The 17003-nt window shown below is 38.2% G+C and overlaps 1 protein-coding gene across 5 annotated transcripts in view; it reads left to right on the top strand.

Annotated features, from left to right (window-relative positions):
* Positions 1 to 15821, top strand: part of RNF19A (ring finger protein 19A, RBR E3 ubiquitin protein ligase) — a 60637-nt gene extending 44816 nt beyond the window's left edge. For all 5 annotated transcript variants that reach the window (XM_032987915.2, XM_042785995.1, XM_042785997.1 and 2 more), the window contains exons 3-10: positions 649 to 857; positions 2834 to 2978; positions 3546 to 3708; positions 8359 to 8473; positions 10598 to 10759; positions 11417 to 11630; positions 13042 to 13185; positions 13553 to 15821. In XM_032987915.2, coding sequence (XP_032843806.1) covers positions 649 to 857; positions 2834 to 2978; positions 3546 to 3708; positions 8359 to 8473; positions 10598 to 10759; positions 11417 to 11630; positions 13042 to 13185; positions 13553 to 14243 — 1843 coding nt within the window. In that variant the 3' untranslated portion in view covers positions 14244 to 15821. The remainder of the gene's footprint in view (positions 1 to 648; positions 858 to 2833; positions 2979 to 3545; positions 3709 to 8358; positions 8474 to 10597; positions 10760 to 11416; positions 11631 to 13041; positions 13186 to 13552) is intronic.
* The last annotated feature ends 1182 nt before the right edge of the window (positions 15822 to 17003 follow it).

A 17003-nucleotide genomic window follows, 5' to 3' on the forward strand; every position in this document is an offset into this window, starting at 1 on the left:
AGAAAACAGTATCCTTTTTTATTAACTACTTGCTTTGTTGTCTTGACATTTTAAAATATAAAGAGTAAACAAACATCTATTTAAAATAAGTAGTGGTATTCATGATAAAAGGCAATCAGTAAAATACTAAAATGTCACGCAGTACCAAGTTACATGCCTTTATAATAATAGATTACACTACAGATCATTTAGCAGAGATCTTCCCAGATTATAGGAATGGTAAAGCTTAGACATGCCTGTAGTGATTGGGACACTTTTGAAACAATATTTTTTTCTAGTTGCTTAAATACTATTTTTTATTTTATTTTATTGTCTTGTTCTTCTAAACTGTGGTTGCTTTGTGACTGTAAACTGTATAGTACTGCCTTCAGCTTTAAATATGGTATATTTTGGTCCTGCATGAAGCTGTTAAGGTGGGGTAGAGCAAAGTGTTACACTGATTGTAGTATTTCGGTACAGTCTTTGTCTAGTGCAGTAGTGATAGGGTTGTGGAAGGAGGCAGTAGGGAACCTGTGCTGGCCACCTAATATCAACTGCTGATGTCCACTGCCTTTGTACCTGCTCCAGCTGCTCTGGCAGCTGTCTTACCTGCTTTGGTCTATAGTTAGGACTGGTTTTAATAACAGAATTCTCTCTTGATCGTTCAAGATATGCTGTGATTGCTTTTGGATGTGCCAGCTGTCCCAAACTTACGTGTGGACGAGAAGGCTGTGGAACTGAGTTTTGCTACCACTGTAAGCAGATTTGGCATCCAAACCAGACCTGTGATGCTGCTCGCCAGGAGAGGGCTCAAAGTCTGCGTCTGAGAACAATTCGTTCTTCATCCATTAGTTACAGCCAGGAATCTGGAGCAGCAGGTATTTATCATTAGGATACTGTGTCTGTAAAATATCTTTTTAGTACATGTGTACAATTAACTCTAAAAAGGAAAGAGCTGAATAGTAGCATGGTAAATGCTAGCTGCTTTGTCTTTGAGAAACATAAAATATACAATTTTAAGTTTGAAAGAAAATTTTAAATGTTACAATTTGAAATACTCTGTGACCGCAGCACCTGACTTCAATCTTACAGGGTTGTCAGCTTTTAAAATTCTTTGTAGCTGAAGAATGTGAAGTCAAAGGAACTTGCTGCAAAGCATTCTCTGTTTTGCAGGCTGACTTTAGTTGTATCACTTACACACTGGGAACACTTATTTTCTCCACTGTAGATAAAGCTTCACAGGGCTGCTAATAATAAAAGCTGTTAAAAATACAACTCAAAACCATTGTTTTTCTGCTTTCAAAAGAGGCTATTAGTCTGATGCCAGCTCTGATGTTTGACATGTGTTTGTTAATACTAATTTCTGTTTTTCAATAAAAATGCTCATCTGTCTTGACTACCAGAAAGCAAACAGTTCCATCTTCTTAAAATTTAGCTTGTTTGTAACCCCCTCAACAAGAGAATAAACTATTCAGAATAGTACTTTGCAGAGCAGGAGTCCAATTTGCTGTCGATAAGAATTGATTCCGAGTTTCACCAAACTGATCTATTTGGCAGCTTTTGTGTCTGCCTGACTAAACAAAGTAGTTATTTGAGGAAAAAAGTCTCTTGCACCTTGAATGTAGTTAGAGCTGTTGTTCTCCAATCCAGCCTTAGACTTGGGAGTCTCTAATGTGTTGTTTGTGCTGGCTCATTTTAATGAGGCACTCCATCTTGTCCTAAAAATTGTCATCTTGCTCTACTTTTCAAATAAATTTAAAAATAAGCTTTAAGTAAAATAGCACGCCAGCTCCTTTCCTTGCCCTTTCAGTCACTCCCATCATGAACAGCAGTAGCTCTGCCATCCCTGTGCTGTAAGAACTTGCTCAGTTTAGTTACTGCCCTGTAAGTTGTGCATCTGTTCCCACCTGGGAATAACTAGTGCGTCATTTCAGCTGCTCGCTGTCCTTTTGCACTGGAGGTGGGTAGAGGTACTGCTTCTGCTAGTTCTGCCCCTCTTTGGATATTCTTTATACCAAGTATAACCCCTCTTTTGCCTTTGTCCTGTTCAGTAGCACACAGGCAGTAAACTTGGGCTTCTGCACTAGGAGCTGCAAGTTATTTCTGCTCCTGTAAATAGCTTGTCCCAAAGTGCAGATGCTAACCAGTAATGTGAAGGAATGAAGTTCACAACTGTGGTTGTGTCAGTTTACAAATTTCACTGTTGCTCAGTAACCCCTTGCTTGTTAATGGTAGAGCTAGTCACATAACTGCATTTTTCAATATTTGATTTGGGAACAAGGTGAGCCTCCAGAATTTTCTTTTTGCTACAATATTTTTTTTCTAGGGAATAAGTAAATATTAAGTAGGGCTGTGAAAAGGACTGAAGAAAAGGTTGGTGATACCAGAGAAATGCACTTAATGTGGAAGGGGAGATGAATTTAATATAAGAAATAGCAGAGTGGAGACTAAGTATTCAAGTAAAAGATTCATAGCAGCATGAAATGTAAGAGAGGATTATATTTAAAGAGACCATATTACCAGTCCTGTATTAACATACATATTTAATGTCCAACTCTAATATATATTGCATTAAGCTTAGAAAATCCTTGAACAGAGTGTATGCATTAACTATTCAGCTAGTTGAATATGCTCTAATATGACTTGTTTTCATTAGTTTTATTTGGTCCAAGGTTTACAAATACAAATAGCTATCAGGTCATTGCCAAATGAATATTTGTAAAGCAAACTTAAAATAAACTACTTGCATTTTTCAGATAATGGTTCAATCAGTTTCCCCAAATGTATATCTGTATTTTGATTAAATCTACTTGTTTAAAGAACTGATATGATCTTAATATTCATTTTTAAACAGCTGATGACATAAAGCCATGCCCACGCTGTGCTGCTTATATAATAAAAATGAATGATGGAAGCTGCAATCATATGACTTGTGCTGTCTGTGGCTGTGAATTCTGTTGGCTATGTATGAAAGAGATCTCAGATTTACATTATTTAAGGTACATTTAAGGAAAAAAATATCTATATGGTTGGTAATTTGTTTTCTAAAGTGTATAGAAGTATATTCCTGGGAGTTGTAAATCTGGCTTTCTTGCTGTTGGACTAGAGAATCACAGCTGAAGTATCCACGTCTGAGAATGTAGTTAGTTTTCAATGCATGTATTTAAATTAGTGCTTTGGGGTTTTTATTTTCAAATACTTTTCTAAGTTTCATGCATGCAGTGTGTACGTAGTACAATAAATAAAGCGTTTTAGATGCACACCCACTATTGTTACTGATGTCTTAATACTGCTGTATTGTCTTCGTATTAAGCAATTCAAAATCTCTGGTTATATGTTACCTCTGAACCACAGATTGGCATGTGGTAATATGCTTCTCTTTATGTTGCAAAATATGCAGTAAAGGCAAAAAAAAAATGTGAAGGAATTATAACCAATGGTTTGGTATCCATAGTATCTGTAACTTGAACCTAAGAACAATAGCTTTGTAACTAGAGAACGATGCAGTATTGTATAGTTATGTTGATTTACAATTTCTTTACAGTTTTCTTACTTCTTTGTATTAGCCCATCAGGTTGCACATTTTGGGGAAAGAAACCATGGAGCCGCAAGAAGAAAATACTGTGGCAACTAGGGACACTTGTTGGAGCTCCTGTAGGAATTGCCTTAATAGCTGGCATTGCTATTCCTGCTATGATTATTGGAATTCCTGTCTATGTGGGACGTAAGGTAAAATGTGCTACAACTCCTAACATGCTTCAGGTTTTACCTTCTGCGTTGTATGACTGACTTAGGTAATACTATGTTCAGTTGGCTATTTTTACCAGCCCTTAAAAAAAAAAAAAAAAAAATCAAAAAACTCTCAGACAGCCCTCAAAAAAACAAACAAACCAACCACTGAATTGTTTATTTGTTTCAACTGGTACAGGAAAGAGTAGTGTTTTTAAGAATGTAGTTCCTCATAGGCAGAGCAAAACACCGACCAACTTCAAATTTCTGCATCTTGCCATGGAAGCTCTTGCATGCTTTTTCAAAATTGCTTTTTTTTAACCTCTGGTTTCCCTTGTGTCCCTTAGAATTAAACAATATTTAGAGGAGAAGGAAGGCAAAAAGAAAATATTTCTTATTTTTCTTAAAAGCAGATAGTTACTAGTATTTCAGTATAAAAATCTACTAGTATAGGTTTGTGCAAGCATACATTTAAGCGTTTGTACTCAGCAGCTTGTTAATTGCCTTGGGCCAGTCCACTGTGTGGAGCAGTGTTCAGTGCAGGTAGCTAGGCAGCATCTATCTTCATTTTTCTGTTTGTGGGAATCAGCTAGAAATGGCCATGTTAATCAGAAGTCAGCTGATGCATTTCCTTTCAAAAATACGACTAACAGGTTTTAGTATAAAGTAAATGATGATTTGCAAGGAAAACAAAAGATAATTACATCTCCTATTTGTAATTTAAGATAAAGTAGCGAATATCCAAATCTTTTGGAAGCGGGCTTTCTGAGGTGAAAGCTTGGTTCAGCAGGTACTAAGTGTCCAGTTACAGGTCCTGGACGGCATAATTAGAAAATCTGTTTATTTCTGCTTTTATCTTCATGGATTCTCACAGTGACTGGCACAGACACATAATTCTACATTTACTGGGGTGGGGGGTGGGGGTGTTTCTCTCTCACATAAGATGTTGCTACTAGACAAAAAGTCCAGGGATGCAGCTCTTCCAGTGTATTCTTTTTCATCTTTTTCTTTCAAGCAAGTGGGCCTACCTTCTGCTACAGTTGGTTTTTAACCCTTCTATTCTGTTTTGCTTTAATCCCATACAGTCATTGGGACCTTATAAATGACAAGAGGAAGAAAGTAGCAGTTACGTGTTTCAAACTACTGTTGCAGCTTTTCTTGCTAGATTTTGGGATAGGTCCTCATCACTGAGCACCTTTCGCATAGTAATGGTAAATGTCAGAAAGTTAGTCAAAGAGGGCAGCCTCATGAGAATTTCTATTGCACCCTACTGCGTAATAGTCGTTCTTCTGTGACTCCTGTCACATGTTTGCACTCTTCTTCAAAAGGTCTGATGATGGAAATTCCACAATCTCTTCAAGCCTGATTTTCTTAGTCAAACTGATTTTTCTAACATTGAGGTAAATTATCTTCCTACACTAAATTCTTACTGCCCTGTCTTCGGCTGACAAAGAATCCTTTTGCTTTGCAATATCCCTTTACATATTTGGTGATTAAGCCCACTTACGTTTTATGAAACAAACCCCACGTTTCCAGTTTTTCTTGACAAACTGTATTTTTAGACCTCTGATTCTCATCTTCTTTTCTGGATTTCCTTTCCAGTGTTCATACTGCCTTTGTTTTTGTCCAGTTTGAATACAGCAGTGAAGCTGAAGCATTACTACCGCTGAGTTAAATGAACGGGTGATCCTGTGCATAAAACTGCCAGTTATCTTTCTCAACAACGTGCTATTCTCAGTTTGTGTACTTTGAAACGCATACCTTTCCACACTCTACTAGTATTTTAGGCAATTAGTCTCTTCCTAAGGGAAGTCTTGAACTCATTACCACTGTGCTGCATTTTAGTCATTTCAGGCCATTTTTTTCAACTTCTCAAGACTAGTATGAGTTCTGGCATTCTTGCAACATGGTCAGATTGTATTGGTCTGAAATTCAGCACACACATTCTTCTCCTTCCATCTTCCATGTTAATGTGAATGTTAAATACTCTTGGATCCAGGGCATATGTCTTGAAAAAGTATAGGGTGAAGAGTTTCAGTTTGGGGAATAAAAAAAAATGAATGACAACTTGGATGTTTTCTGTGAGTTTTATGTGAAGCTAGTAGTATTTTTCTCTAGTCCATTTTTCAGTCTGGACCATTACAACGTGTCATACAAGAAAATGTCAAAATTTTGGTCAAGTCAGTGCATGACATATGCTTCTCCCTATCCCACTAGTTATCTTGTCACAGAAGAAAATAAAATTGTGATTTTTACTTGAAAAAAATCAATGTGGCCTTTATTTCCTGTATTTGCTTTGGTGTATACAAGTTCCCAGTTTTTAGGAAATTAAAAGTTCAGTTCACTGGTCTTTAATTCCTCAACTTCTTGTTTTACACCTTTTTAAAGATTATTATTGCAGTTTAACTTTTTCCAGCTTTCCTGATTTTTTTTTTTTTCAGACATCTTCTATGAATAATAATTTTCAAAAATTATTATTAGTGGCTCTGAAATTGGGCCTGCTGAGATATTTTTCAGATCAGCTCATGTAAGTATGCTCTAACCTGCTGTTTTCCTACAGGTCTAGCTTCCTTGTCACCAGTCACCTGGCTCACAGTTGATCTTTAGTGAAAACTGAAGGGAAGAAAACTAAACAGGCCTCCAGTTTCATCCATTGGCTGTCTTTCCTTTTCATTAAATAGCAAACTGATCCATTTTAATCTTCCTCTTACTAGCAGTGTACTCATAGAGTAATTTCTTGTTGACTTTGATGTCCCTTGGTTTTTGTCTCCTCTATTTTAACCTTTCTGATTTTGTCCTGATGCCCTCATGCTGTTGTTCCTTTATACTCATTCATAGTAATCTGACCTACTTTCTATTTTCTTAATGCTGCTGCTGCTTCAGTAAAGGAAGATTCATTGTTCTCTTACAACATTGTTTGTCTTTTGCATTGGAAAAGTTTGTGCTTGGGCTTTGATAGAGTTTCCTTAAGGAAGTGCTAGTCTGCTCCTTTTATAGACATTCTTGTAACCTACCAGTTTTTTGCATTTATTGAAATCTCTGTTATTCTGGCCCAGTATTTTTTTTTTATATTCTTTATTCTTTACTCAGTATTCTGAAGTCTCTTCTTTCATAGTCATTCCTACCAATGTAACCTTCTATCTTGATATTTTCAATCAGTTTCTTTTCTGTACCCACTCCCTTCCATTCCTTTTTGTTGCTTTGTTTCAGGAATCCAGTAGCCTTTATAGATACCTTTGTTGTATGCCTTTTGTTTCGGTAGTTAAAATTGCCCATAACTGTCAAATTCAGTGCCTGAGATGATTCTGCTAATTGCTCAGAGCCCCATGAAACCTGATCTTCCTGAATTTGTAATTCTTACACACTCATACTGTGAGAGTGTTCATGTTCAAATTTTCCTTTTTAATCCATAGGTATGTTCCATATTCCAATACTCCCTCACTTGTGTTGTTCTTTGTATAATGTAACTCAGAGCAAGTAAATGCATTCTCATTATACAAAGTGCAGTGTCTTCTCTGCCCTTTCCTTGTCTGTCTTGCCTGAACAAACACAAATACTTCGTTTGTTTCAAAATGAGAACTACCCTACCAAATAGATAATTGAAATTCTAATTTATAAAGCACAACATTTAATAAAACTTCCAGCTCATTTTTGTCATTATTTTTGCAGTAACATTGATATAAAAATATTGTGATTATCCTTAGTACTCTTTTTTGTGTTCTTCCTTAGGCGCAGTGAGGATTAATTTAGCCTTATGACAACCATTAAGATAGTGACTTATTGTTCCTTTGTAATTACATCTTAACCAAGAATGATGACAGATGAAGTGCATATTGCTGAAAAGCCATGTTCCTAGAGAGAATAAATGAAACACGTAAAGTAGGAAGTCTCTGTAAAACAGGGATCTTTGAAGGACTTTCAGGTTCATTTGGGATTTGTGGTAGATAAGTTTGAGGCAGTCACATTTTAGTCATTGCAGGCTTGAACCATCAGTAAGGGGTTTGGTTATCAGATTCCTCAGTAAATAATAGCACAGCTAAGACTCAGGTTTGCTAAAATATTTCCTGTCTCAACAGCTTGTCATGAGAGAGGGTGCTAGAGCAATGGAGTTCTTGCTCTCCCCTCCTCCCAGGTTATGTTTGGTGAAGGCTACCTTACTACAAGATTTTCGTGGCTCTGTTATGTCAACCTCTGTTTCTGTAGATCTAATAATCTGCGAAAGTTTCACTTCATGTTGTTCAGGGGTAAGATGGCTGGAAATAAGAAGTGTCAATTTGATCAGATTTGGTAATTCTTTGATCCTGAAAATTGCCTACTTTTCCCAACCTTGTAAGCTGTAGTAATGATTAAATGAACAAACAAAAAAGACTTAGCTCTTAAAAGACTTAGCTCTTCTAACTTGAGGCTGAAAGTAAACGGATGAGTTGCTGGATGGGAGGACTTCAAACTTTTAAGAATTTGCCTAAAATTAAGAAATGTATAAATTTTACTTTCTTTGAGATAAGAATAAATTGTGACATAGAATGTGGTCTCTTTGGAAGAGAGCAGGTTACAGATTACGAACTATGTGTCAGTTCTTCCATCCTTGCAGCAATGTATTACTGATGATGATAATACTCTAAAAACCCTTTCTTCTTTTCTTCTCTCAAGATTCACAATCGATATGAAGGCAAAGACATTTCAAAGCACAAGAGAAACTTAGCTATAGCAGGTGGTGTAACCTTATCTGTAATTGTTTCTCCGGTTGTAGCTGCAGTAACTGTAGGTAAGTAAATCTTACTATTTTGTGTATTGGTAGCATCTTGCAACCAGAACTCTGTAAGCACTTATGAATAAAACATAAGAAGTCCTATGGTCTCCTTTTGTAGGTGAAGCAATCGAGACAGTGAGGAGTCTGAGGTTATACATTTATTGGGGCAGAATGGAGAATACAGTGCTTCAGGAAATGCTGTATTAAAATGGAGAATTAAAAATTATTTTTATCTTGCAAATTGAAGTTTCCACATTGTCATGTCTGGCTTTTAAAACTGAAGTATTTGAAGCTGTTTTAAATGACTGACCAAGAAAAAATAGTTGCCACAAAGTCCATTTGTGTTTGAATAACTTCATATAAAACTTTTTTCAACACAGAAGAAAAACATACGGTCTCTTAAGATTAGAGAGGTTGCCAAACTATTTGTTGTGCTCTGGGAGTCAGTTTGAGTTCTATCACATTGTTTCTCATAGGGACTGTTGAGGGGTAGCATTTGAGGAAAATCTGGCTGGACGTTACAAAATACTTGTCTCATCTTACCATGTAATTTTGAAGATCGCGGTAAACAAACCCTGATTTTTTTATTTTTTTTTTTTTTTTAAAAGGAGTGAGCTTTCCCAGCACTGCCTTGCTTTTCCCTTTGTTGCAGCACAGGCATCTTTACAGTTGCACAGTAAGCTGCTGTGGATAACTGATTCACATTAAGACCCACCATTTAGTTGTAAGCTGGATCAGTCCCCTGATCCAATTCATCACGCAGTTGTGTATGCAGTGTTCCCCCTTGTTCCAGAAGTAACGCTTAGAGGGGAATGAGTGGCCTCGGGGAGACAGGGCCGCTTTTAGCAAGTGATGGTTTAAATTGGCCATGAAGCTGTGGCTCTAAACTGCTCGTTAACAGTGGTGAACTGCTGTGCAAGTGCAGATAAGCAGTCATAAAACTGTCTGTGTCTGCCTACACTGCATTGTGCTCATGCAGCTGTGGTGTCACATCCCTGCTAAACAGGTAGTGGGACACAAAGTCTCACAGATGTATTTATGGGTCTGCTTTACATCATTCTTCTGAGCTGTTTATTATTCCTGACCAGAGATAAAACTTGGCTTTTTAGGGAAAGCAGTTGAGTTTTATTTTGTGGAATTTTTGCTCTTGCTCCATTGCCATTAACACATGGCCTCCGTGTTGAGGACATTATATAGTTTCCAAGGTAATGACCTTCAGAATATGGACTTCCTTCTTGAATGCTGAGGAATTTCTAGTGAAAGGGTCTTCCTATAACTGGAACCCTTCTTTTGGGTTAGACCGAGGAGCCTTTGCATTGGGTCTGCCTCTGTCCTGGCCTTTTCAGAATGTGCTAGCTTGCCATTTTTCACAACCATTTTTCTGTACCTTCAGTGTACTTCCATCACCAAAGCCGTAGAATGGTTTAATTCATATGCCAAAGGAGTAACTTTCACAGTCCACCAGAAATGGTGGGATGGATGTGCATGTATGTGTGCATGTATATCTGTGCAAGCTTTAGCCCACAGTTCCTTTCACTGGTTTCCCTTAACTCCTGCTACCCTGATCCACGGAATTGTTTACTTTTAAGGAAAAGTTGTATAATTAAAATTTTTAACATTGAATCAGTGTGATACGATAAATGTGAAATATCCCACAGCAGTAATAATGTTAAGTCCTATTAAATTGATAGCAAAGCCCTGTCTGAATTCAGTAAATGCAAAATCAAGTCCCTTATTAAAGCAGTAGAGGTACTAGCATTTCTAGTTGAGTAACAGTTGAAATAGATCTCAGCTATTTCTGCTTCTCAGGTGGAACATTATTGCAGTCCCTAATGGACCATATATGAACCTTTAAAGTACTTTAATTTTGTTTGTAAAAGATGTTATGGGTGTACTGGAAGTGTTAATTCATCAAGCATTAAGCATCTCTGCCTGCCAGTGCTAATAGAGGACATTCTGCCTGTTGAAAGTACTTTCCTGTCATTTCACCTTAGTGATTTACCAATATTTCTTTGTTTTGCTCCCTCCTGATTTCTTTCAAGTGTGAAATATTAAGTAATCATGGAAAACAAAATCACTTTTATGAAAGGCTCTAAAATATAAGTCACATTTAATAAAAGACTCTGCTTTCCTCTGTAGGTATTGGTGTTCCTATTATGCTGGCTTACGTGTATGGAGTTGTTCCAATTTCCCTCTGCCGAAGTGGAGGCTGTGGTGTGTCAGCAGGCAATGGAAAAGGTGTGAGGATAGAATTTGATGATGAAAACGATATCAATGTTGGTGGAACAAATGCAGCTGTGGGTAAGAAAATTCAGTGTTTCATTTTCTATAAATATGGGCATTGTGACTTATATTTGATGGCTTTAGATACTTGAGTACTTACTTCCAATTAGGACTACTTCTGCTTGTTGCTGAAAGACCACCTCTCTGATGAGGATGGCTTCTCTGTGTTCAGTTTGTGCAGTGCTGTAACACAACCAGTAAAGCTTTTCTTGCATATTTTCATCAAAGCCAGACTCAAGACTTTTCCATAGGTAAAAGTTTTAAGATAAAAATAACGCTGCTTTTTCAGAATCCGGGGTTGTGGAAGCTGGCTGGCTCTTCTGTCTATAATAAGGTGAACTAAATGCTGATCTGATGCTTTTATTTTTTTAATTATGTGGCAATATCCTCTGTGTTCCTTCACTCCATGTTACCAGTCCTCTCCATGGTTAGCTTTTTGGTATCTTAAGTATGTGATGTCAGGCATAACAGTTACAGTAGCTCAAATAAAGGTTGTTTGTGTGGGGTTTTTGTTGTGTGGGTTTTTTTTTTTTTTTTTTTTGACAGCTTTTTGTGACAGTATGTTTTATAAACCCTTTTTCTCAGCATAATTTCAGGAATGGTTTCCATGGCCACATTCTAGAAACTACTGAGTTCTACTTCCATAGCTGACAAGCCTTCTTTATTTCTGTCTAGATACCACTTCAGTAGCAGAGGCACGTCATAACCCCAGTATAGGTGAAGGAAGCGTTGGCGGACTGACTGGCAGCTTGAGCGCAAGTGGCAGCCACATGGACAGAATTGGAGCCATTCGAGACAACCTAAGTGAAACTGCTAGTACCATGGCCCTGGCTGGGGCGAGCATAACAGGGAGTCTCTCAGGAAGTGCAATGGTTAACTGCTTTAACAGGTAAGAGAATGCTTTCTACTGTACAGTGTCCTGCTCTACATGTAAGCAGAGGAAGTGGGATTACTAGGTGTTTTGATTTTTATTTTTTTAAAATCTGTTCCTGTTAAAAAGAACTGTCTCTAGGAGATAGAGACAGCTCATCTCTGACAAACTTGCTGAGATCCTGCCAGACTACAGTCCTCAAAGAAGAGTTTGAATTTTTTTCAGGGTGAGTGGGGCATGAGGTCTTTTTCTCCTGCTTCCCAGGGGAGCAGCATCTTCCCAGGAGTCAGAGGCAGGCACCTCATGTCTAACACAGTCGCGTTCTCTGGTGCATCTCACCCCAAAGCCAGAACTGCTGACTTGTTCAGTAGTCTGCACGTACTGAGCTGTGCTGTCAGAACACCTGGGTGGAATGTGGATTCAAAATGGACTTAGGCAAGAGAGGAGGCAGCTGTGCCCCTGGCCTCGCCAAGGTGGCAAATTCTTGTCACTTATGTGCTTAATGCCTCCTGGAAACTGGGGCCTTACTGTTTGTAGGCTGTCCAGCACCTTGTAGAGAAAGGGAGTGTCTGGAAAGGATTGTTAACATTTAGGGTTCAGGATGGAATTTGCTCCTTAAGTCGCCTGCTAATACCGCTCATTTTCTTGAGTAATTTAAAGTCCAGGCTATCTAGAACAAGGAGTGCAGGATAGCATCAGGAGTTTCCTTATGCTGAGACAAGTGCTCCAAGGTGTGACTGCTGAGTGAGATATACCTGTCGTCATCTTTAAAGTGCTGAGAATGGAAAGCAAAACAAAAAGCCCCCTTTCAGTTCACTGGCAGAACATAGATAAAAAAGGCATTTGGAAAAAAGGTTATAATTTGATTTCTGGCTTATCTTCTCAGACCAATTTAAGATTGCTCGGGTTTCTATTATTCCTGTTGCAGTTGATAACAGTACAATATAAAGCAGAGGGCAGAACACAGTTCTCTGCCAGTTATTTGATTAGTAATAATTGTGCAGCTGGAGAAACATGGCAACTATCGTATCTTGAACTTGTGTACCCTTCTGATTGTTTTTTCCATTTTTAGAGTATAGTACACTATCTGCAAAAGAATTGTAGCTAAGCCTAGAAGTTGTTCTTGAAAATCTCATGGAGGAAAGCATCCAGAACCTCTGGTTAACATGCAGTGTTTTACTTTGTTGGGAAATTAATCTGGTCTTGCTTTGGGGTGTTTTTGTTTGTTTTATTTTAATCAAAAAGTAGTAATTTTTGACAGTGGGAAGAAAGAACCTGTTTCAGTTGGGTAAATATGTGCATCTGTACTGGAGTAACTAATAAACTCACTGCTGAATGGTGGAACGACTCTACGAAGTGACACTAATTTTTAACTAGTGGGCTTTAACTGTAGTAGCAGTATATGTAACACTTCTTCTTTCTCTCCAAGACTGGAAGTACAAGCAGATGTGCAGAAAGAACGATACAGTCTGAGTGGAGAATCTGGCACAGTTAGCTTGGGAACAGTTAGTGACAATGCCAGTACCAAAGCAATGGCAGGGTCCATTCTGAACTCCTACATGCCTTTGGACAGGTAAGAGAAATGCAGTGAAAACAGAAGATGAATAAGTCTTGCTTATTAGAGGATATTCCAAGCATGCCTTAGCCTTTGAGACCGCAGATTTTGTTACAAATTGAATTACATGTGACTGCTTACGTTTTGCCAAGGTTATTTCCAAAGAGGAACACCATTGCTGTAGCTCAGTAAAGTGTTTGGTCTTTCAGACTGTGTTTTACTTTGCGCTGTTTCTTTGGTTCAACACTTAACTTCCCTAAAACAAGTTACATCTCTCTAGGTTTCTTTTGCTATGTGTCTTGGAAAGCAGCGAGAGTTTGTTTAACTGTGTTGGCTGGCTTGTCTTAGATGTCCATTTACACTTGCGAATTCTTTCTTGTTCTAGGGAAGGCAACAGTATGGAAGTGCAAGTGGATATTGAATCAAAGCCAGCCAAATTCAGACACAACAGCGGAAGCAGTAGTGTTGATGATGGCAGCGCTGCAGGTCGCAGCACGGCCGGTTGCTCATCGGCCTGCTTGCCAGAAAGCAAATCTGGTGCCACCAAGTGGTCCAAAGAAACAACGGCGGGAAAAAAATGTAAAGGTAAGCTGAGAAAGAAGAGTAGCATGAAGATAAATGAGACAAGAGAGGACATGGATGCTCAGCTGTTGGAACAGCAAAGCACAAACTCCAGTGAATTTGACTCTCCCTCTCTTAGCGATAGTATTCCATCGGTAGCAGATTCTCACTCGAGCCATTTTTCTGAGTTTAGTTGCTCAGATATGGAAAGTATGAAAACTTCCTGTAGCCATGGTTCCAGCGACTATCATACTCGCTTTACCGCAGTCAGTGTTCTCCCAGAGGTGGAAAACGATCGCTTGGAAAACTCTCCACAGCCAAGTGGAATCCCTGTGCCTGTTCCAACAGCCCCAAGCACTGATGTTCCACAGCTGAGTTACATTGCTGAGGAAAGCATTCATAATGGATCTTCAACAGACGTAGATTTAGGTGTTGGTGAAACACTGAAAGAAACAAACAACAACCATTCACAACATGCTGTGGAATTAAGCACTGCTATTCAGACTGAAATTTAAGCCTCTAAGTGCTGCAAAAATATATTTACCACTAAAGAACCCTGTCTGAAAGCTGGTTGAATTACATGTGACTTCCGTAAGTTTCAGGTGACCAGCAGAAGCAAGGTTTTGATACAACTGCATTTTATATATACTTGTCTGATAAGGCAAAATACTTCATATGGATCCTAGACCTGTGTGAAGAGACATGAAGGCTTTAACCAAGTGCATTACAGCAGTACAAATACGTCCATGTTTTGTATTTTTGCCACAACTTTGCTTGAAAACATATACTTGGTGTATTTAGATAAAAATTGGTAAATTCTTAATATGTTAAATGCTGAAATGAATAATATGTCCTGCACTGTTCACTTGAAAAATACAGGGTTTGGGATAAATGGGTGTTAGCTGAGCATTAGCGACTTAAAACCATTCTTGTGTGAACTCTATTTAAGGGAAGCAAAAGTTTTGCAGAGACCTATACAAACCTATTTCAACAGTGAAAATTCATAATGATAATTTTGTTTCGTAACTGGACACACTGTATTTAGAATGTATGTAGAATGAACCGCATATCTTCAGGTGGATGTAGCCTGTGTCAGAAGCATTTTTATGTGTGTACACTTTGAGCAAGGTTATGGCATTTTACATAATTTTGAAACAAAAAATTGGTACTTAACATATGGTGGAATGGAGATGTCACCTGTGAAGAACAGTGGGGTTACTTATTTATTCATGCAACCAACCATGCAGCAGATACGGCTACTATATAGTGTATAAAACCTGTAAAATAACAATCCAGTGATTTATAAGCATTGTAGAAAAGCAGATGCAGTCACCTTTCATGAGGGGGGAAAACGGTGCCCCATCAATTCTTGGTGCCTTTGGAAAAGACTGGGTTTGAAGTGCCTGGTCGTTTGAGGATTTTACTGTAATGTTTTCCAGAATGTCCTCTTTGGCCACCTTGGATCACAAAAGAAAATTCTAGTGAATAAAATGACTGTGGTAGATAAATGTGTAATAATAATGAAGTATTAGCCTACCAAAGACTCACTCAGGCTTCAGAGGACATGACATCTCTTTGCAAGACATGCATATCTTCAGTCCCAGAATCAAAGCGCAGTGTAATGACTGCCCAAGTGCAAAGATGGGTTCCAAATATGCTGGCTTTTTTCCTTTTCTTTTGCCTATGGAAGATGTACAGCTGAACACAAGCTGAAGTTGGCCAAAGCGCCTGCACTGTTAACGTGGGGTTTTTTATTTTGTTCCTTTTTTTTTTTTTTTTTTGCTATGTAACTCACTAAAATGGAAAAAAAAAAAAATTGTGAATATCAGAATAACAGTTAACAATGTTCTGTCTTGTGTTTCATGTATTGCCATTATGGTGCTACTGGAAGTTTGGTTGGATAAAAAGAAAATGCCATGAGCTGCAGTCCTCTTCCATGACTTATCCTCACCAGTTTCAGTAATATGCTTATAACACTAGTGCCAGTTATGTTATTTGGTAATGCTTGTTACAGTATTTGTATATTTGCAATTCAGTTTTGCTCAATAATATGCGTGTAAACAGCATATCTGAAATAAATGTCTAAATACTGACTTCTAGTGGTCCTTTGTTTAGTGTGCTGATTAGCTTTGTAAAAGTGTGTATGGTCCCAGAAGGAGCTTTTTTTTTTTTTCCCTCCAAGGTGCTGAGTGCTGTCATCTCTTGTTGCCTTTAAACATTTTTATTTTGTTAGGTGCGCTTTGGAAGTTGAATGCTCTCATACTTTGAAATACAAGATGTAAAGTTAGTTGCATTTTGCACAAGACTTCAGCCTGACTTCTCATCTTGTAGAAGAGCAATCTGAGCTGCCTCTGTGGCAGACAGGACAGTAAATGGTTTTCTGAGAGGATGCGGCTCTGGCATAAGCATGTTACTCTTTAAAGAAAATTGCACCATCTTGGCACAAATGGACAGGCTGTGGTCAGGTTGCTGAGCTAAACTCAAATTCTTTCTCTCTCCAAAGTGATGCTCTTAATTCTCACAGTCTGTACGAAGTTCACTCTGAGACACTGCGGATTGGCCAGTTTCTGGGTAACAGCTGGTACTTTTTGCTTGGCTGAGCTGCCTATTCATGAGGCTCATTTTCTCACCTGCATCATGACCGGCTCGGGAAGTAAGAAACTAAAACTGATTGGGATGCATTACAGAAGACCTAGCTGGGTCTGCCTCATCCCAAACCCATATGTAAGCTACATCAGAGTGAATAACGAGGGGATAACTGTTATGCTGGGTCACTCTAAAGCTACAATTAGAGCATTATTTATACCGTTTCCGATGGCAGATGCTCAAAAAGAGTAAGAAGTAGGACAAGTGAAATGGTGTACCCTAGAAATGGTAGCAAGGCATACAGGCTGTTTCTGCCACATCACCAGGCACTCTGAATTGGAAGCAAATGCAAATTTTGTATTTTATAAGGAGGTTAGTGTTAACAGTTCCTTTTTGTGCTTTGCTCCTGATTGATTTTTTGTTTTTTGTTTATTTGTTTCTTTCCCTCCCAGCCTGAACACTTTTAAAAACTACATTGTTACTGAAGAGTTAAATGTATTGAATTAAGATCAGCATTAACGGAATGAAGCATTTGGTGTTCATCATCTTACAGAGCCAGACTGAATTCTGATGTAGTTTTTCAGGCCTGTATAGAAATGGCTGTTACAGTCACGAACTGAAGTGTTCACTGATTCTTTAGGCAGAAACTGGAGAACGGAGTAAAATGTGACTGGGTGAGCCAGTCATGC

The sequence above is a fragment of the Tyto alba genome, unplaced genomic scaffold, assembly GCF_018691265.1.
Source record: "Tyto alba isolate M040663 unplaced genomic scaffold, T.alba_DEE_v4.0 Super-Scaffold_9, whole genome shotgun sequence".
Classification (NCBI taxonomy): domain Eukaryota; kingdom Metazoa; phylum Chordata; class Aves; order Strigiformes; family Tytonidae; genus Tyto; species Tyto alba.